This window comes from Simochromis diagramma, unplaced genomic scaffold, assembly GCF_900408965.1.
Source record: "Simochromis diagramma unplaced genomic scaffold, fSimDia1.1 OVJJ01000205.1, whole genome shotgun sequence".
Classification (NCBI taxonomy): Eukaryota; Metazoa; Chordata; class Actinopteri; order Cichliformes; family Cichlidae; genus Simochromis; species Simochromis diagramma.
The window spans coordinates 8,155,807-8,177,650 of record NW_024386782.1 but is presented as its reverse complement, the minus strand read 5'-3'; the positions used below and the strand labels follow the sequence as shown (position 1 = coordinate 8,177,650).

General features: G+C 41.2%; 1 protein-coding gene across 9 annotated transcripts in view; it reads right to left on the bottom strand.

The window, feature by feature from the left end:
• cacna1eb (calcium channel, voltage-dependent, R type, alpha 1E subunit b) overlaps positions 1-21,844 on the bottom strand; it is a 69,973-nt gene that overhangs the window by 15,570 nt on the left and 32,559 nt on the right. For 5 of the 9 annotated variants that reach the window (XM_040020681.1, XM_040020673.1, XM_040020734.1 and 2 more), the window contains 23 exons: positions 21,312-21,470; positions 18,221-18,411; positions 17,940-18,043; positions 17,743-17,858; positions 16,679-16,732; positions 15,338-15,418; positions 14,939-15,148; positions 14,675-14,787; positions 14,181-14,293; positions 13,893-14,024; positions 13,558-13,627; positions 13,057-13,174; positions 12,409-12,476; positions 12,252-12,319; positions 11,883-11,900; positions 10,789-10,803; positions 7,234-8,001; positions 5,648-5,928; positions 5,273-5,405; positions 4,386-4,515; positions 1,595-1,654; positions 1,386-1,492; positions 939-950 (listed from right to left, as the gene is read on the bottom strand). In XM_040020681.1, coding sequence (XP_039876615.1) covers positions 939-950; positions 1,386-1,492; positions 1,595-1,654; positions 4,386-4,515; positions 5,273-5,405; positions 5,648-5,928; positions 7,234-8,001; positions 10,789-10,803; positions 11,883-11,900; positions 12,252-12,319; positions 12,409-12,476; positions 13,057-13,174; positions 13,558-13,627; positions 13,893-14,024; positions 14,181-14,293; positions 14,675-14,787; positions 14,939-15,148; positions 15,338-15,418; positions 16,679-16,732; positions 17,743-17,858; positions 17,940-18,043; positions 18,221-18,411; positions 21,312-21,470 — 3,121 coding nt within the window. The remainder of the gene's footprint in view (positions 1-938; positions 951-1,385; positions 1,493-1,594; positions 1,655-4,385; positions 4,516-5,272; positions 5,406-5,647; positions 5,929-7,233; positions 8,002-10,788; positions 10,804-11,882; positions 11,901-12,251; positions 12,320-12,408; positions 12,477-13,056; positions 13,175-13,557; positions 13,628-13,892; positions 14,025-14,180; positions 14,294-14,674; positions 14,788-14,938; positions 15,149-15,337; positions 15,419-16,678; positions 16,733-17,742; positions 17,859-17,939; positions 18,044-18,220; positions 18,412-21,311; positions 21,471-21,844) is intronic. The other 4 variants (XM_040020709.1, XM_040020691.1, XM_040020700.1 and 1 more) reach the window with 4 other exon arrangements.

The window sequence follows — 21,844 nt, the reverse complement described above, 5'->3', positions numbered from 1 at the left end:
GTATTCCTAGCTCCTTGGATCCTTAGCATTTCTTGTATTCTAGTTCTTAGGTTGTGGTTCTGTGTTACTTCTGTTTAGTGTACAGTCATTTCTGCCAGTGTGTTCCCTTTGTTCTCTGTCAGCTGTAGTCTAGTCAAGTCTGTGTCTGTTGTGTTTCCTGTTTTACTTTGAAAGTCTGTGTACTATGTCAACGTGTTGAGTTTCCCTTTGTCTTGTCATGTCAGATGACTCCCAGCTGTGCTCTCCTCCTGTTTCACGTTCCCTAATCACCTCAGTATGTATTTAAGCCCCGTGTTTTTCCTTGCCAGTTGTTGCATCCTCCATGTTTGTTGTGTGTGTGTAACCCTCGTCTTCTATCACCAGGTTAGGCCATGCCATGCATCCCCAGTATAGTTAAACAATCCTAGTTTGAGTTTTTGTTATTTGTATTGCCAGCAAATAAAGCTGCCGTCTTAAGTTAATGTTTTGTCTCGGAGTCCTGCACTTGGATCCAGCCACTGCCAGCCACACAGCTCATCGTGACACTCATGGCTTCAAATAAATATATTTATTCTATCAAAGTTAGATCACAGTGAGAATTAATGTTATTATCTTAATATTAGCCTTGTTGTGAGCTGTGTGTGCATATACTGGAACACTAAACAAACGTTTAGTGTTTCGCAGATCTTTTGTTTTATGTTCATTTTCATGCAAAACTGATGATTTGATAGACAAAATGACTCATTATCAGCATTTCCCCCCCGATACCTGCCAGGCTCTGCCGTTGTATGAGTCAAAGGTCAAAATGTGACAAAATCAAAAGCGAACAGACAAAAGGCAGACAATAAAAAAATATATTTTTTTAAATGTAGAAAACAACAAATCAGAAGACATGAAAACATGAGAAATATGAGTGGCTTATGGGACACATTTACATTTAGTGCGACTGAAATTTTTACCCCATCACATTGCTGGGAGCCCCAACAGTCATAATATCCACAGGAACAACAGAGAAAAAAAAAACGAGGCAAAAAAAAAAAAAAAAGAGATACACTGTGAGCAAAGCTCAAAGGATCACAGCTATATCAACAACAGAGAAAATAACATACAATTCTCTACATTACAACAAAAAGCACAAAAAGTTTAGTTAGTAATGTTCGCACTCAAAAGTAAAGAAACAAAACGCTGCAACACACACTACCCATGTTTAACCACACCACCTAAATTACACAGAGAAAACAGTTAAATCTGAGCTCCGCGCTGCACAGGTCTTCTCATGCCTCCATACTTGCAGCGTGCGAGTCTTTGAGGGAAAGTCGTTTAATACAATACTGTATTCTCAGAAACTGTTTGCTGCAGTGAATCACTCATTAGTCATCGACAGGCAGCACTGTAATGTGACTCACGTTAGAGCAAAAGCAATCAGAGCTCCCACCACTACAATGAAGTCCAGCATGTTCCACATGTCTCGGAAATAAGAGCCATCGTGCAGAATGAGACCCTGGTCTATCATCTGGGGGACGAACACACACATCCACACGGATGGGTTACAAACTGGCAAAGGTGAAGTCTTTGAAATTGCGATGAAAGAAGAGAAAATGTTTCAGCCACCCACCTTGATGATCATTTCAAAGGTGAACACTCCAGTGAAGACGTAATCAAAATATCGGAGGACCTGGATAATTTCAAAATTAGGGAAAAAAATGACTTTTTAAAAGTTCAGTCCAGAGTTTGAGATTTTTCTGAGGTGCATTTAGTATCAGTGACAGTACACACAACCACGCGTAAAGCTCCTCAAGAGTAAATCAAATTTACATTTTTCCCCATCCTGCCAGTGGCAATGAACTTGCTAGCATCAAGCTGGCATGATTCATCCACCTTAATGCTTCAGGACACATCTTCTTAGAATGAATCAGTACATTTGTGAGCGGTGTCAAAGTATAGCTCCAGGTAACCAACTCAATTACTCAACTGAGAAAATTATAGACAGAAATTTTATATACTGTGTGTGGCTCTGGGTCACTTTGCATACTTTCACACACAAAACACGTGTTGTTTGGTGCCCTAACCAGCCCAGATATTCCTCCAGTAATGTCGTTTAACAATTCCATTCAGCTGAGTGACTCATGGGTCAAAATCCTTCTGCTGGATCCTACATTCCCCAAAATTCACGTTGATGGTACCATCTGTCAACTGACTCCACAAATAATCTTAATAACCTTGTTCTTAAAGCTGTTTTTACAAACTAAGCAGTGCTATAAGTAAACTTATTTTTATATGCAAAACTGGCAGAGTGCCCCTTTAAGTTCTTTTGTTGACCTTGAAGAGTACTAAGATCCACACAACACACACTCTGATGGCTCCACTGACTGCATTGGGGTTTTTAACACCTGTGTTGGGTTCAAAGACTGCTGATTTAATGGGATTTCCCACACAATCATCTCTATGGTATACAGGGAATGGTCAGAAACAGAAAATATCTAGGGAGTGTTGGTTTTCTGAACAAAAATGATGCCAGAGGTCAGTGGAGAATAACTTAAGCTGTTAGTAAGGGATCAGTAGCTCAGTGTCACAAATCGGGGCACACAGCAATGACTACAAGGGAGATGCACACAATTAAAATTTTTGATTTTTAACAAGAAAATAAGTTACACTAACCACAAACTGTGTGGTCAGTACTGTCAGTGGTGTAAATGAGTGCATGAGTGAAGAGATGGCATGTGCAAGGTTGTTTAATGCAAGAGAACAAACGAAGGAGTAACCAAAATCCAAAAAGGTGTCTCGGGGAGAAGAACCGCCCAGGAACTGAGCTCTCAGGGCCCAGGTGCTGCCAGTGTTGTTAGTTAAAAATAAGCCACACCTCCTCTCCAGTTCCTGTAGAAACGCACAAAAGACCTGCCACACGCACAGGCAGGTAGGAAGTTTGTTACATTTGTTACAACCAAGGTATGCACAAGAGCATCTCTGAATGCACAGTTCGTCAGCAAATGAAGTAGATGGTCAGAAGACCACGCCGGGTGCCCCTACAATTCGTACAAGCTTACTAAAATTGAACAATAAAAGATTAGAAAAATGTTGCCTGGTCAGAATTTGACATTAGCGAATTGAAAGCATGGATCCATCCTGTCTTGTATTAAAAGTGCAGGCTGGAAAAGCATTGTCTGGTCTGATGAGTCTTGATTTCTGCTGTGACATTTAACTGGTAGGGTCACAACTGGCACAGACATCAAAGCCATCCTGCCTTGCAGGCCAGACATCCTGAGCTGGCGGTGATCGTGTAAAGGTGTGAAATTTTGAAATTTTCCTGCACTGCAGTCTACCATTGCTGCCGACCATGCCAATCCTTTCACACCACAATGTACCCATCTTCTGGTCTCACAAAGCTCAAATTGTCTCAAAATGGTTTCTTGAACATGAAAATTACACCACCATACTCAGACAGCCTCCACAGTCACCAGTTCTCAATCCAACAGAGCACCTTTGCAATGCAATGAAATGGCAGTACAGCGAACAAGTCTCCAGCAACTGTTTGACGCTATCATGTCAATATGGACCCAAATCCCAGAGGAATGTTTCCAGCACCTTGTTGAATCTGTGCCACTGGAAATTAAGGAAGTTCTGAACCCAACTCAGTAGCAGCAAGTTGTAACTAATGACGTGTCCAGTGAGCATAAGTAGCCGGGTACTTTCAGCTGCTCCTTCACTTCCCAAGGGGTCCCCCCAGCAGATGGATCCGCATATTTGATATGGAACAAATTTTAAGCCAGATGCCCATCCTGATGCAATCCTCCCATTTTTTACAGACTTCGAATGAGCATTAGCAGTACACAAGCTTTTGACCCCTTGAGGCTTAAACTGGTGCTTTTCCGTATGTCAGGTGAAGGTGTTAACCACCATAGAGGTACTGGTGAGTGAGAGCAGCTACTGTGTAAAATCTAAAATGACTCGTTGATGGGGATTTGTGCCTACTTTTCATTTAATCCCTTAAATTACGTGTTTTAACCTGATGTTGTTGAGCACTTGTCAGCATTTGTTGACTTGACTGACTCGACTTATACCCAAGCACAGTGTGGATTTTACTCATATGTCCTTATTCGGTCACTCTTGACACGCTCCATGCTACTTAGACGAGTGAAAAGTCGTGAAAAACAAACTGCGCAGCTATCAGGCTGCTTGCCACCTTGTATGTGCGCGCTAGCAAATGTGTCACAGCACATTGTTGCTGACACAGTGTTATGTCAACTAGAGATCAAACCTAAAAGACTTGCACTGAACTACAGTTTCATGAGACCATTTCAGGCCATCTGGAAGACATCTGAGGGTGATTTGATGATCATTTTGATTGTGTAAATCTCATTTTCATAAAAAAAAACAAAGTCTTTAAGACAGATGTTGTCTGAGCTCACCTTGTTCCTGTCTGAATTAGTGCACACAGGGTCCTCGGCAGCCAGTGCAATGCTGCTCGCCACGATCACAAGCAGGATGGTCATCTCAAAATAGCGGAGAGTGACCACATAATGACAAATCCTCCTGATGCTACATTACAACAAAGAAGATGCATATAACTGCGTGAGTAGCATGCATAGAAACAACTACTGCTACTACAAACAAGAAGAAAGCAAGTATTTAAAATGCTGTGCAAAAGTCTGGAGTCACCACTTATTTCTTTTGTTTCCAAGGAGCCGAACTTTCTTGTAATTTCTTAAAATGCCTCATCAGAAATCTCTGTGTGGAAGGGCAGCTGTTAATAACCCAATATTAAGGAAGGTAAACGGAGAGAGAAGGCGGTTGTATGTTGAATTACACAAGAACTGTGATGAAAATTAGTCGCAACAGGTCTCATGGAGTGATGAATCCAAATTTTAAAGTCTTGGTTCACAACATCGTCAATATGCATGAAGGAGCTGGGGAGGGAGGTACATCAGTGAGTGTCTACGGCAACCTGTAAAACATGGTGGAGGATCTGGGGTTGCCTTTCACACAGTGGTGTTTGAGAAGGGATCATGAATGCAGAAGGTGCCATCAGATTTTGATCCATCATGAAATACTATCTGATTGGTAGAGGCTTCATTTTCATCAATGACAATTATTGACTCTTAACTATAAACTACAAAGACTACTTGTATTGTACAAGCTCTGTTTTCACTTTATACACTCTGTATGTTTCATGTTTCACTTATTTCTCATTTTCCTACTGAAATCTTTTTAAAACATGATGGGTGACTTAAGACTTTTGCACAGTACTGTATTCCATCAGATAATCAATGATTTGGAAGATTGGGCTACATCTTACGGGTTGGAGGCCTTGAAGATGAACATGCTGTCTGGAGGTACAGGTTTTGGAGGAATTGGAGGTTCTTCCTCCTCTGTGTCCTCCTCATTTTCATTCTGGTCAGACTGGTATGCCTCCAACTCTTTATTGTTCACTAAACCCCAGACAGACACATGAGAGCAAAGAAAAAATGTTTTAGCTGTCCATGAACAGCTGACAAAGGAAGAACAATGTGAGTCACCAACACAGTGGATTCAGGGGGAAAAAAAAGACTAGTGGCCACTTTTATCAGATGTCAAGAACGCCTACACAGTGTGGTACAGTGATACTGACACTAAATCCCACTTTGTGATGCATTGTGCAAAGGACTGCAATGAGAAGTGGTCACAGTGCTACCTGTCATGGGTGTGAGCTCCAGAAGTGGCTGTGCAGACATTTCGATGGTCACGCTGTCTTCCAGGTTAGACTTGTCCCGTTTGATGGATGCCTTACGGTTTTCTGACTCTATAGCACTCACAGTGAACTCTGTGGCCTCTAAAGCAGTCTCCACTGGGATGTTTTGGCACAGTGGCTCATACTGATCTGAGTGGCCACCCTCAACCTGCTCTGACCAGGTACTGTCCACTATCTGTTCACACTGAGGAGGATCAGGAATATCTGCACTGCATTCAGCAGCTCTGTAAAAAACCAAAAAAAAAAAACTCACCAAAACCGAGCATGGCATTAATTCATGCAGATCACAAAGTACAGCTGAGCACAATGATAATCTAATAAATCAGGTGGTAACAGATCACCTCAAGAGCAGCCCACGTCAGTTAACTGATGCACATGTGTTGGTGAGTAACGAAATACATGTACCGCCGTTACGTATTTAAAATACAAAATATGAGTAACTGTATTCCGTTACAGTCGAAAAGGAGAGTGGAAAAGTACGAGTTGTCACCGAGCAGAAACGGGAGATGGAAACATTTAAATATGATAATAACCACTGCAGCCAAAAAGAGTGCCTGACGAGTTCCGTTGTAAGTAAACTATTGATTCGACTGTACACCGTGTTCGTGTTTTCCTCCGAAACAATAAGTTCTGTTGGAGCAGCCTTTCTACGCCTCTCTCTGTCTCTCGCTAGCAAAGTTGACCCAGACAACAAAGTGAAGCTAGTTTTCGGTTATGAGCCCAACGCGGAACCCACGTATTAGCCAGAGGTCCCTTTACTATGGTTCGGAGCGGCAGACCTGTTTTACATACGCGCGGAATAGTTTTCTATATGAGATCGCTGCATAAAGCGCAGCCTTACCTAATGTCCACCTACTGTTATTCATTTTATATTAAGATTTAAAAATCTAGTTCAGTAAAAGTAATAAATCACACAGCAATAGTACATTCATGTAGTTGTAAAAAGCACGATAATATATTAAGTAATCCAAAGTATTCAGAATACGTCACTCTCACTGAGTAACGTAACGGAATACATTACAAAATACATTTTGGGGCATGTAATCTGTAATCTGTAGTGGAATACATTTTAAAAGTAACCTTCCCAACACCACTGATGCAATCCTCTTTGCAACCCACATCCACCCCAGCTTTTCCTTTATTGTTGCCACTGACACCTGGTCTGCTCTGTATTAACGCCATGTTGCTGCTCTCCGAGAATGTTTGACCATATAACTAATTACTATAGAACAAATGAATTTTGCTTTTTGCTTAACTGCTCCAGAATAAACTTAAATTGAAGTAACAATACAATTTTTTTCATGACATGGAGAAACTGTGCCACAGCTTTGCGGTATCCATATACGCATTTCCTTGTTGCATCTGTTGAACGAGTGTCCTACCTCGTAATCCTTTGGTGTTTATTTCTAAGCATAGCATAGCATAAAAGGTAAAAATATTATCTATACATAAAATGATGCAAATGACCTAAAATTTAAAACACTTTAGCTTCTTTCCACCAGTCGAGAAATGCATGAGAGCAGGCTTACCTTATACAATCTTCTCCAACTTCTGCATAGGGGTTAACGATGCATGTCCCATCATCGTGGACTGAGCTTCCTTCTTCCTCTCCTCTTTCTTTGTCCTCCCTTTCTTCCCTTTCTTCTCTTTCATCCAGTACTTTTCTCTCCTGGCTGAGCGACCTTCTGATATGTAGCACCTCGTGTGGCGTTTGCGTACAGTCCAGACTCTTCGCCTCAATACGAGCCTCGCGATGGCGGTGGCGTCTATGACGGGCTCCATCTTCTGGCGCCTGACTGGACCTGAACTTTCGGGCCATCCTGTGTCTGCCACCACCTGCCGCCCGGTGGTTTGGTCCTCCTGTCTTCTCCTCGCTGAGGTTTACCAGAGGTTCAGCTGCTGGAGGCTCCGGCATGGGAATAGAGATGGACATTGGAGGTTCGGGAAGAGGCATCCCCACCGACATCGGTGACTCAGGTAGGTGAGCTGGGCTGGCCTCTGAGGAAAGGTTGGAGGGGTGGTGGGGAATGGTAGGAGTTTCGGCGGTGTCTTCTGTAGGGCTGCTGAACAGCTCCTCTCTGCTCGCCATTTGGCGCCGTTTGCGCAGCTGGTTGGCTCTCTGCTCCCACACCGACATGTTAACTTTTCTCCTCCTCTCGCGGCGGTTGGCAAAGGCATTGGAGCCATTTAGGGGCTGCTCATCTGCAGCAGCCAGTGCACCATCCGGTTCATCTGGAAAGGTAGGCCGGCCCCTGTGGATCGCACGTTTCCGATACAGGTAGGGTCTTCTTCTGCCACTGAGGACCACAATGTACTCGAAATAAATATTCTGCAATTCATCTTAAGGAATTAGTGACCAAAAAAGACATGAACACTATTATTCATTTAGCATACCAATAATATATTTTAAAAAACAAACAAGTAAAATAAAAGTTGCAAGAAAAGGACAGACCTTTTCTGTGAATTTATAATGTTAGTTGATTAGTAACACACACAAAAAAAAATTCCCATGAAAAAAAAAAAATGTGCAAAAAATACAAAGGCATCCAAAAAACTCAAACAATGCCTGAGAAGTAAGGACAGATCGAAAGTAAAAGAGAAAAACAAAAACCCACGAGAACAAAAACGAAGGGTGCAGGATCAAGGTGCAAACATTGTGTAACATCTACGGGAAATTGAGTACGAAAACTCAAGAGAGAAATTCTGTGTGACACAGATGCATACAGTTATACTTACTGGTATTCAGATTCTTTTGTTGTCCATGTAATCAATGAGTGATTATTTGAAAACAAGACATTAGTGTTTAACAACATACACAGAACATTTGCTGTGGCACCGAACAAAACGCGTCCAGAGGAAACAAACTGTAATTGGAATTGAATCCAAAAGAGGACTGAAGTTAGCATTTAATTTATCATAATGCACACTTTGCATTCAAGGCCGCTGTATAGTTTTGGGCGTTTTACATTAAATATATTCAAAATTCAAAGATCTTGATGGCTGATGATCAATTGATATGATCGAACACAACATTTTGGTCAGTGCCACGTAACAAGCATATAACAAGACAACATGATGGAGCCAGAAGAACACTGTAATACACATCAAATCAGCACCTCGATTGTTGCAGCACTTACGAGACTAACATTCAAATATGTAACAGACAAATGATACATTCAGTGTCACAGCTAGAGTCCGAGACCAGTAAGAGAGAGTTTATGCAGGCGTGTCCTGACATCGCATCGCTTTGGGGATTTTTGTCATGTTTTTCTGGTGATCAGAGTAGATCAGGTGTGCAGGCAGCAGCTAGTCCTGATCCATATGGTAACAAATCAGCTTGCAGAGACTTTGGTGGTGTCACAATATAGCACCGTCATTTCAAATTAAAACAAATGGGAGCATCAGCCACACCCTTCGGTGCTCCCTTGTGTTTTGCTGAACAGCAGCAAAAAGAAGTACAGCCTCAGCTGTTTGTGGACACTAGTATTTTACAATATGTGCATGGCATGCTAGAGTTGCTACTGTTTTGATATCCTTTACTACTCTCTGTTTCACAGCGTCTGTTCTCTAATTCACTAATAACAAATTCTTTATTTTTTAGGGGAACCTGGCTGAACGGCTTCTGATTTGACTTGACTGGAAGTAGCTAAAATAGACAAGTTCATATTAGAAGTTCAGAAGGATTTTTCCCCATCACTATGCCATATCTCTAAAGAATAATTTTTAATACTTTTTTTTTGTTAAATTTTTAAAAAAAATACTGAGTGACCCTTCATTTGTTTAAATTTGGTTTATACAATTGAAACAAGGTGAAAGTCAGTATTTGGTATGGCCATTTTTATTCTTCAACAGAGCCTGAACTCTCTTAGGCAGGTTTTCTTCTCATTTCTCTAAGTAGTCTTCAGGAATAGTTCTCGAGCCAACAGCATTGGTTAAAATGCACCCCAAACCATGACAGAGCCTCAACTGTTTTACCTCTGTTCTGACCTCCTCTACGCATAAATTTCAATTCTAATTTTTCAATTTCAGCAGTAAGGTGTTGCCATTTAGATGCTTTCCAGATAATGCAGGATGCTGGATGAAAATCAAATAAATTTTGGCAAAGCCTCTGATACCACTGGCTGAAATGTAGCCCAAAACCATGACAGAGCTTCCACCATGTTTTACAGATGGCTGTAGACCAGGGGTCTCTAACTCCAGTCCTCGAGAGCAGCTGTCCTGCAACTTTTAGATGCATGCCTACTTCAACGCAGCAGAATCAAAAGGTTGAATTACCTTTTCAGCACGCCATCAAGTTTGGCAATGCTTGGTAACAAGCCATTCATTTGATTCAGGTGTGTCGGAACAAGGATACATCTAAAAGCTGCAGGACAGTAGCTCTCGAGGACTGGAGTTGGAGACCCCTGCTGTAGATGCTCAGTGTCCTGATCGCTCCATACATATTGATTTGAATTTGTATTATATAACTGCTTCATAAAACCCGTTGCCACTGATTTTCCATGCACTTCTTATTGGGAATACCACAGACTTTTCTCCCTGCTTCCCTTCCACTGGAATGCTGTATTGAAATAATTTTTTTAGGCCTTCCACTTCTTCTTCTTCTTCACTTGTCCAGTTTCTTCAGTTTTTTTAAGGACACACTGCACACCATGTTGAGACATGGCAAGTTTTCAGCTACTAGTTCTCTGGAAATCACCTTGTTGGTGGAAAAATGCTATTTTATGTCTGTCAAACTCTGTTGTCTCTTGTTTTTTGTAGGATCAACCAAAGAAATTGGAACAAATGATAGTTTAAGATTCAATTTTAAACTGTTTTATGTCTGTTATGTATAAACACTACGCTGGTTTGTCCCTTGAGTTAGGTGCATTTTATGCTTTAATCATGCAGAGTAAGTAACTCAAAATAAAACCAAATAAAAAAACAAACAAAAAAAAAAACCAAACAAAACTTAATCCTCTAAAAATGGTCAGGTACAAGGGCTGGATTGAAAACTGGTGAAAAAGCAGCCATTTTCCAAAGAAACACTTTGGAAGACATTTAGAAAGCTTAGAGAACTATTGCTCAAAACCACTTTAAAAACTTACATGAAAGTCTGGTTCCTTGGAAGCAAAATATAGAGAAACGAGATGTGGCTCACGACATTTGCACAGTACTGTCTACTCTTGGAAGTTTGCTACATTTGTACTTTAAAACCAAAGCCTAAAAGCACCAACAGAGTCATTTTATTCAACATTACTGTATAATAGTATTTTAACGACTACAAGACATTAACAGTTGAATAAAACTATTCTGTAAAAAAGAAGCTTTGAGCCTCTGCAAGTTGATTTTCTTATTGCACCATAAATAAAAGCCTACTTGGGAAGAAGGTAAAACACATTTATCAATCTCTAATTATATATGGTCAGGAAAATCTGACTTAGTAACATTTGTAGTTAATGGACCCTTTTCACAGCAGCCATTTTGACTTGTCATAGCTCAAATGTTAGTGGTGGCCCATTAAATGTCCCAGTATGCTAATTCAGAGCGCCAGCCTCCACAATACTCTCCTCAAGAAGAAATCAGCCGTCATTAGATTTCCTGAATGCAGCTGTGCATTTCCTGCGAATACAGTGAAAATCTGCTGTGAAAAAGGTCTGAGGTGTAAAACACAGGAAGGACAGGTGCAGCCATAATCTAGCCAGGTCAGTGTTCTCAGTGAGAGGTTTAACGTGCCTCTGCAGGACACCCAGATGTTACGTAACATCTTTATGCCCTCCAAAAAAAAAATGTCATTGTCACAGTGGAAATTCTGATGAGCCGGAGTCACACTAATCAGGCAAACTTGGTCAAAATCAGACCCACTCCAAAGTGTGCCTCCTCCCAGTAGAGTCACACATTCAGACTTCCCACTGTTCCCGACAACCTTTGAAGTACACCTCCCGCCCTTCTCCTCCCAAACTTATGGGATAATTAGACCTGTGGGAAAGCCGCCAGGTCGCAGAAAGGAGCAAGGAAATCAGTGAAGAATTACCCCTCTGATTAACAAAAGAGGCTGACCATAACCAATCACAAGCCAAGGCAGTCACAGGAGTTTCAGTTATGCAGCTCGGAGAGTCGGAAATGACTCATGCTTTTAAATCAGGCACATTCAATTTACATTCATAATTTTGGCATCAGTACGTTAAACATGCCTTTCTACCTTGCATTCACCGCGCAGCTGAAGAAATAAGGAACATACTGTTTTAAACATTTGACACTTACACCTACAACTTCTTCTCATGGTGGAAATAAATGATCTTGACTTATTTTAATCTGACTTTAACACATCTCCCCTCTAATAGAGTAAGATGAGGAACCATCAGTTTCCCCACAGCATTCATATCTTAAGTATTAGCTTCATTTCACTTCTTGGAAAATGACTTGGAAAAACACTAAAAAAACGACTGAGAATGAGGAACTGTGAGAGAGTTTCAGTCCAATTTCAAATTCAGTTACTTAAGAGCTGTGAAGACTGTGGTTATCTCATCTTAAACGTGGGTTTTTTGTTAGATGTCGACCAGTAACTTACTCAGCTATCAGGCCGTCTCTTCCTCTGGCGTATCTCTGGTTGAAAAACTCTTCTTCCTCCTCTTCATCCTAAAGAAGAAGACCACGCCCGCAATCGAAGAGCGGTTAACAGCAGAACGTGTGTCACATACAGCACAAACTTTAAAAACAGTGCAAACCTTTGTCAATTCCTGTGCATTGGCCAGATTATCCACGGCAATGGCCAAGAAGACATTCAGCAGCGTGTCTGTCGTAATGTCGGTCAAGGACAAAAACGCCAAAAAGTACAAATAAAATCACATTTTAGGCGACCGCATGAATGTCAGTTAGCTTGCTCTTCAGGACTACCGAAGCAAAGCGCGAAATCAAATGCCGTCATGTCACCAAAGTGCTAAATATTGCTCACTTGTTTCCATCCAAAGACGCTCTCTGGTGTCAAATATAAATTTCTGTTTTGATCCTTCTCCACCCAGCTGCTGACTCACCTTTGACCCCTACTGTACTTGCTGTGATCTGGTGTAGGTATGTTTGGTCATTAATCAGCCACTTGTATACTTTCCTTTCACCTTTTACTCACCTACAAATCTATTTTAATTGCATTTACCAATAAAGACCACAAAGAACATCAATGTTAAGAGGATATTCTGCTAAAGATTTTACTTTTGATACAACATTTTTATACTAGTTTAACTCGGCGTACTTCTGTTGATATTAAGCATTTTAACACTCGGGTATGTCGCTATTTTTATCTAAAATACTTCCACCACTTATAGGCATCACGCTTTTTATCAGCGCTCTCTGACCACTTTTGAGGTCAACAAGGATACAATTTCCAAACAATGTGAGCACTATGAAGTAGATGGATGACCACATGCCGTACTGAACGCCTCCCTGCGAGCGGATCCCATTATACATCACCTCGTTCCAGTCTTCGCCGGTCAAAATCTGTGGGCAAATTCACAGAATATTTTGCACATTGCTCACATCAGATTCACTGTACAGGAGACAAAGTCACTGTCTACCAACCAGTTCAAAGTATAGTATTAAAATGGCAGCAAGGCAATAATTACAGCGTCTGCTGATCAAAACACTCTTTTACAGTGCAGCGGATGTGTAGCAGATACGATGTGGACTTTTTCCACATTTCCCTTGTCTGATATTCATGTGCGCATATGTGTGCATGGATGTGTGGGATGATGGCGGAGGCAGGGGGTGGCGAGCGAGCGAGCGAGCAGAGTTGTTTAATCTGCGCCTGGGGTGAGAAATATCCCAGGGTGCAATGTGTCATGGAGAGCAGGCAGAAATGAGGGGATCTGTGGGAGCCAAACCTGAAACACTGTCATGATGGCAGCTGGAAACGTGTCAAAGTTGGTGGGAGTGTAATCTTCAAAGATGAACCTAGAGGGGAGGCAGATAGAAAGCAGGGTCAGATATGACCAAGGAAGAATGGGAGGAGGAGGAAGGAGAGGAGGAGGAGGATGCAGAGCTATTTTCATCTGGACATATCGCTTCCTCTCCTCTTATTTTAGGACACCATTGAGGAAACTGCTGTTTAGATCTTAGGAAGCAGATACTGTTTTTCAAAACGGTGCCATTATTATTGAAATCAGAAGGAAAACCGATTTGGCCGAGTTCACTGACAATTAAGGATGTCAGTACGCACCTCCCTCCAAACAGCTGCATCCCCAGCAGAGCAAACACCACAGTGAAGAGGAAGAGAAGGAAAAGCAGGCTGATGATGGACTTCATGGAGCTCATGAGGGACACCACCAAATTCCTGAGAGAGGCCCAGTATCTGGAAAAAAAATAATAATAAAATAATACACCCTCTGGGTTTTTTTGTTTAGTTGGTTTTTTTGTCAGCTGGAACGTGTAAAAATTCAACAACCATCGTGCAACCCAGGCTGTCATGACTTACTTTCTCTGTGAACTGTCCTGCTGCCCCACTTACTTTGTGATCTTAAAAATCCTCAGAAGTCTCAGCGCTCTGAGCACACTGATGCCGAATGACATGCCAGGCCTGAAGAAACCCCACACCACCTCAAAGATGCTGCCGACAATAACCTGCAAAACATGTCAGAAACATACAAGAAAAAAATCAAGCTCTGTATGCTTCACCTGTGCAGCAATGTAGAAATCCTCTTTTTGTTTTGCCATCAGTTCTCTCGCTTATGTTCTAATTTACTTTGAAAGTTGGTTTTCTTGCTCAGTTTTAGTCCCTTCATCATTTTTACCTGTGTTGATTATTATATCTCTAATCAGCCCACTGTGTGTATAAAGTCCAGTCCTCCCTTTGTTCTTGGTAAAGATGGTTCACTTTGGTTTATATAATCTATTCAAGTAATAAGAAATTGTATCCCTGACGTTAAGTAGCCTAGTCTTCATTTAGCACAAGAAATGTATATATTCTAGCACAGAGTGAGAAAAGGAGATGAAGGACCTCACCCCACAGTCGAAGCAGTTGAAAGATGAGTGGAAGTACAGCCGGAAACCCAGACCATACATTTTCAAAAACATCTCAGCCAGAAACAGCCCCAGGAAAACAAACTCTGCATAGTCTGGAGATTAAAGAGGGGGAAAAAGCAAAAGTCAGAAAGCAGAATGAAGCAGGGTGCAGCCAGAAAGAAGGTATTTTCTGACCTGATTTCGCTTTTTTGATTTAAAAAAAAAAAATAGCAAACAGCACAGACATTCACAAAAGAAACCCACAGAGGAAGATGGTGAGCCAGTCGGGTTGATTGTGGTGGACAATGGCCACACAGATGGTGTTGAGAGCCACCAGACTGAGCACCATCAAGTAGAAAGTGTCTGTCTTCACCATGCGGCGGATGGAGATGCGCAACATGCGCTCCTTACGTCGCAAGTAGGCAGCGGGGCCGCGGCGGCCGCTGCGGAAATTCATCCTCGATCGTGACATGCCTGAAGGAGAAAGAGGGAGAATAAGAAAGGAATTTTTACAGAGGGAGGCGGGGGAATTTTCGAGTTAGTCATATGCATGTGAAAGGTACAGTATATAAGTAACTCAAGAGCTCAGACACAGGTGATATCCTGTAAAGAAAGTAGGAAGAAGCCTACTGTAAAGACAGTGAGTAACTGAGCTTCACTCACTGGCGGTAGACATGTCTGTATACTTCTCATCCCCCGGTGCTCCTCGCCGCGCACCCGTCTTCTTACTTGATCTCTTCAGCACTAAAGATGTTTCACACAAGTTCAACTTTACCAAAACCTCAACTTTGCTAACTTTACGTCAGAAATGAAAATGAAAACAACGGGTGAAATGGTGACTTCTGCTGTCACACTAAAGGTCCACATAAATAACATAACAGTAACAGCTGTGCCTGTAATACAACTCATTAAAATCAGGCACTTCCCGTTTTTTAACCCATTAAATTGATATAACATTAATATAAGCTTAGTTGCAATGGTTACCTCCAGGTTATCAATAAAATACTGAGTCATGTTTAAGGTCTGAGTAGTCATTATAGGTTAGGAGATATATGTATGAGATATCCATGGTAGAAGTGTGAGATCGATACAAATATCGATAGTATCAATACCGACGTTGGTTTTGGTATTGGAGCAATACTGATACTTTGTTTCCATCCTCTAACTTCAGTAAACAGCCCACTGAATTGTGTTAAATAAACTATTTTGTTTTGGAAATGAAAAAATATACCAAAAAAAAAATGTTTGAACCTTTTTGTGCTGACTGTCAGGTCTATTTTATTTATAGCCCATAGCACATTTAAACAACAGAGGATGATCCAAAGTGCTTTAGAGGCAGCCACATTTCCATTACAGGTCTCCAAAACAAATAAACAAAATGTTTCAAAATACATAAAAAGCTGAAAAGTGGTTTATTATATTAACTAATTATTGTGAAAAAATAAAGATCACACTGATTTAGTGGTCATTAAATGTGTTAACAATATGAAAATTGGTGATGATTCATCATAATAATATTAACACACCGCTCTCTCATTTCTAAGTTAAAAGCATCGGAATTGGTATCGGCAGCACTGGCCCTGTATTTACTTGGTATCGGAGCAATACCAAAATTTGCAGTATCAAACACAACAAATACACGGTGTATTTTGAAGCACTTTAATTCCACAGCCGTTCACCTATACCTGTCGAAACAGGTGCTGTTAGAGGGGATTCGTGAGTTTCATGGGGTTGCCGGTAGTTAGCAGCGGCTGCAGTGACTTCAGATTTGCTCGCAAAAGTATGGGACTATCATTCGTACATATGTCGTGCCTCAGGAGGGGGACACATTGAGCACTGGTAAGTTTTAAATGTAAACATTTATATTTGGCCATGTATTTTTAAAATTTACTGCGAGCTTCTTTGTCCATTACTTTAAAAAATATAACCTTTCAGAATCTGATGATTCTTTTTGATGCACTCTGTATATGTAGATAATTCTAAGGGCAAAGTATGTGAACTTACCATCTAACGGTGATCTCCCTGAACTTTTATTCTCCTCTGCAAGCATCACCTCCTCTGTAATACAATAAAACTGAAGGTTACATGCAGAAATATTTGTTTTTAATCAAGCCGCAGCTAAAACCCACATTTCAGAGTCATAGCGCCCATTGTAACCGAGGCCAAACTGATGCAAACACTGCACTGAGAGGCCGGTGTGACCTTCTTAAAGACAGAGCTCCTTTTCTCGCTCACAATCTCGCAATATCTCACTCTCTTTTCTCCCCCTCTTCCCACACTCTCCCACACCCGTGCACACATGACTGCACATGCACAACGACTCTCTTTCTCTCTCTCTCTCTCTCTCTCTCACACACACACACACACGCACATGCAAACACACAGAAGCGCGTGTATATAAGCACACACACAAATTTAAGTCAATGAGTCAGTATCACCTTTTTCTCACCCTCTGCTTGCGTGGGAGCCTAGCAGTGTAGATTGCCATTACAGCACTGTGCGTTTGCTGCAACTCAACTCAGCTACTCTGCTGCGGATCCAAAAGTCTGAAGGTGTCTGCAGCAAACCAGTCTCTCTTCAAAAATGTAATGAAATCACTGTGTCGCTTTTAACAGGGCGATTACATTTCAATTAAAAGAAGAGACTCAGTGTATCGGCACATAAAGGGGAAACGGTAGCCTGGCTCACTCTGTTTAACAGCTATGCGAAGCAAAACTGTGGTGGAGGTACGTGCTGGAATATTTCTGAACAGTGAATCCTGGCTAACACTTTGTTTCAACCTTACATTGCCAAAAGCATTCACTCACCAGTCCAGCTGTGAAATGTTCTCACTACTAAATATTCCACAGTGAACTGTTAGTGGTATTATAACAATGTGGAAACAATTGGTTATAGAAATTCTCCCACGACCAGAAAAAAAGAAAAAAAATTGATCGATTAATTGATTCAACATTTTTCTTCAGTTCATCAGCCGTTGCATTTCTCATCAAAACATCCAGGATTAAGTCACTGAAGCCTCTCCACACTCACTGTAATAAAAGATGTAAAGTTGTTCTGCTGCCCAGTACCTGCCCTGTCTATCCAGGCTCGGTAGCCATTCAGTTCTCTTTCCACCTGCTGCTGGCGACGCAGTTTCATAAAGGCCCTCCGGTTCTCCACCCTCTCTCTCTCCTTCGCAAATTCTCTGAAAAAATAAAACATATGAAAGCAGCTGTCTTCACTCATAATACGGACAGAAATGTTCACATAAATGAGGCACACTTACCCAGACAGGACTCCCAGAACTAGATTCAAAACAAAGAACGAGCCAATAATGATGAGAGGAATGAAGTACATCCAGTTCCACGTTATACCCAAGGCATCGTTGGTCTGAAATCCATAATTTTTATGTTATTAAACACTCAGCATCATTGCAGTGCTCAAGCCTTCAAGGGGGTGAGGGATCACACTGACGATGTAGAGGTCTCAAAAACTCGTGTATCAAATATGAAACACTAGGCATTAAGGGTTTAAGGGTTCACTTTCAGGCTGAATGCTTCTGCTCACGTTATAGAGGACAGCCGTCCATCCCTCCATGGTGATACACTGGAAGACGGTGAGAACAGCAAACAGGATGTTGTCGAACTGTGTGATGCCGTCATTGGGCCCGATCCAGGTATCGTTGCAGTCGTACTTCTCAGGACACTTCCTCACACCGCACGCAAATGCCAGCTCTGACGAGTCGACAGTCTCATTGTCTACAAGCACGAAACATAAATGTCACGGCGCCCATTTATTGAAGCACAAACATAATGACCCCAGATATTCATCTACTGCCGCTTTCTTGATTGTGGTCCTTACGGATCCCCCCCGCCCCCCAGTCTGGTAACTGAAAGTCTGCATTAAAGTGCAGAAGACAATGTGCAAGTGGAGGGCAAATGAGGACAGGCGTGAAAGTCGAGTTCTACCACAAAATACAGATGTGGAGGTACGGACCAGTGCCAGCATCCAAACTGGATCCACATTTCCACAGCAACAAAATCAAGCAGCAGTGCTAAAAAAAAAAAAAGAAAAGAGAAAGCTTTCACGACTCACATCCTGGCTATGAGAGAGGATATTCACAGATGATTGGCAGATGCAGGGCATACAAAATCTGTCTGCGTTTTTTATATCATACCCCAACTTCAACTATATAACACTGTAACATCTGGATCTGGTGGGTCTGAGGTACTAGGTTAGTAGTGTGTGGAGGTTATCAAAGTAGTTAAAGAAGATTTGGGGAAGTAATGTTTTCCTTTCTTGTGTTTCTTCATTTCTTTCGCTGCACTCAAATGGAAGGTGAAGCCGGCAGATGGTTATCTTATTTCAGCATAAACCCTGGAAACAGTCCAGTCTGGCACTTTGAAAAGCATTACAAGAATCAACCTAGCAACACCAACACAGCTGATAACATGTTACTGTATAGCTCGCTTGTTTTAATCAATTGTTTGTCTTTTTTTTTTTTTTTACACTTTTTGTACAGAGTGAAGAGTCGGGTTAGTGTTTCCAGTGTGTTTGCTATTCTACGCTCTAGATGTGAGCGAACGACCTTTTAATATCTGTGGTGAAACAATCACTGACCTGTACATTATACACTGCCATCCTCCACTGGAAATACATTTTTGTTTTCTGCTGTCTCACCTTAGTCCTTGACCCTCACTAACACTCTGTTCATCTGCCGATGGAGTAAAAATCTCTTTGCTTAGTTTAAATCTCGCTTTATGAGATACAAGCAGGATTTAGTGAAGCCTTATGATTCATATTTTTATGCGTTGTTATTATAAATTTGCTATGGAAGAAGGTTTAAATAAATTTAAGAAACTTTTTTGTTTGTTTGAAAACATCTCTTTAAGCTTTAAATTTTGTGGGAACAATGGAGCAATTTATTTCTCCTGGTCTGAACGCCGTGACAGCTATAATATTAAAATTTTATACCTCGATCCATCCTTGAGCTGTGTTGGACAGTAAATGCTATGGTGCAGTGGTGTGATTACAGAGTAGTTGTTGAGTAATTAAGCAGTAGCTAAATCAGCCAGCAACAACTCTAATAATACCTCCGAGCCTGCTGCTACTGTAATCTATGAAGGCCTCAGTTTCTCAAACAAAGATGTTCACACCCTCTGTTAGAGAACAATGAGTAAGTCACACATTGAGCTTACCTGGCGAATCAGTCACAGTAAGTTACAAGGCATCCAAAACAAACCCTGAAAATATGCCTCTAAATTCAGCGGCGATACAATGGCGGCACGTGAGCCCTCAAATTGATAATAAAATACAATCAAAGGCGTCATTTACCTGTAATCAGTATAAAGTACATGTAGACTGATCATGATTTTAGGATTCTAAATCATGGTGTTTACAGCGATGATTAAAATGGCGACAACATTTTTCTCCCTTGAAACTTGTGGATGTCTTTGGGTTTCATGTTGTCAGCACTCAAAGCTATAACAACTGCAAGGACATCGCCACCGCAGTGAAAAAGCATTTTAATCTGTGGGTTTGTGTGTGTGTTTGTGTAAAATGCTTACACTGTGAGCTTTTTCCTGTTTCTACCATTTCACCAGTGTTCTGTGCAGCACTGTGCAAAAGTCTTGAGCCCTACTCATCATTTCTTTTCTTTTTTTTTTTTAAAGAAAAACTGGGAAAAAGGTGCAGGGGTTTTACCGACACATGCAAACATATGTAGAAATACAGTCTATATAAAAAGAAAGTTTGTACAATTCCAAGGAGCTTTGGTATGATCGCCTTTATTCTTCAGCCCACAGTGAATTCTCTTAGGCAAGCTCAGGCATTTCTTAGTCTTGTCTTCAGGAATAGTTCTCCAGACCTCTTGAAGGACATTCAAAGCTCTTCTGTGACTGCTGGCTGCCTTTAGTCCTGTTCTCTTTGGAGATAATCCCCACACTGCTTCAACAATGTTGCAGTCTGAGCTCTCGGGAGGCCAATCCATGACTGATGGTGTTCTATTCTGTGTTTTTCTATCCAGGTATGTTTTTGCTGCATTTGCAGTGTGTTTTGCTGAAACGCAGCTCCAAACCATGGCAGAGCCTCCACTGTGTTTTACAGATGGCTGTAGATACTCACTGTTGAACTCCTTTGTACATGATGATGATGATTTGAACCAAAGGTTTCAAATTCTGTCTAAGACCATTTCTGATGAGGCTTCAGTGAGCAGTAGATGAATCTCTCTGGTCCTGTGTCAGGTCTATAGACAGTTGTTTTTTCTTTCACACCCGATACTTCTTCATTTGTCCTCCACTTGTCCAGTTTTGAAGGACACACAGTGCCTAGATATGCCAAGTTTTCACCTAATAGCTCTTTGGGAAAATTTCAATCTGTTGTTATGCCTTAATCATTCATAGGTCAATTTTCACAAATGGCTTAACAAACCAATAAATATTCCTCTGGTCAGGAAATGGTCATGCACAAGGACTGGACTGCAAATGGATGAAAAAGCAGAAAATGTCCTAAGAAAAACTTTGGAAGAGCTTCAGAAAGCCTGGAGAACTGTCGCTCCACTTTAAGAAATTACAAGAATGTCGGGCTCCTTGGAAGTAAAATATAAAGTAATGAGGAGTGGTTCAAGACTTCTGCACAGTACTGTATGCTCTCATCTTACCAAGAATGTCGTCTGATGGCAGGCAGGTGTGGTGAAGCTTCCCGCTGTAGAACTCCAGACCAATGATGGCAAACATGAGGATGGCAAAGAACAAGAGGAGACCGATCTGGAGCAGGGGGATCATGGCCTTCATGATGGACTTCAGCACAATCTGGAGGCCTGGAGGTTTTATACAGAAACAGATACTGTCTTTAAGAATAACACAAAAGACAATGTAACAATCAAAGTTCCCAAGTACATGGTTAGCTACATTTTTTTGTGAAAACAGTCAAGGACTTTTGCCTTTGCTATTATTTCTGCTCATGAAGATAATTTTAAATAGCAATAGTTACTGTATTTGCATTACTATCAGTTTAAATTTGCAGCAGGTAGAAATAATATTTGGCTTCACACAGAATTCAAACCCTGCTTTCTCAGTTCAAGGTCCTTCATATTTTCAATGCAACATCCCAGCTTAATTTTTATGTGGGCGTTTTTTTTTTTTACACTACTTTATAGTACTCGGTCACCACTTCATGCATAATGGACCTTCC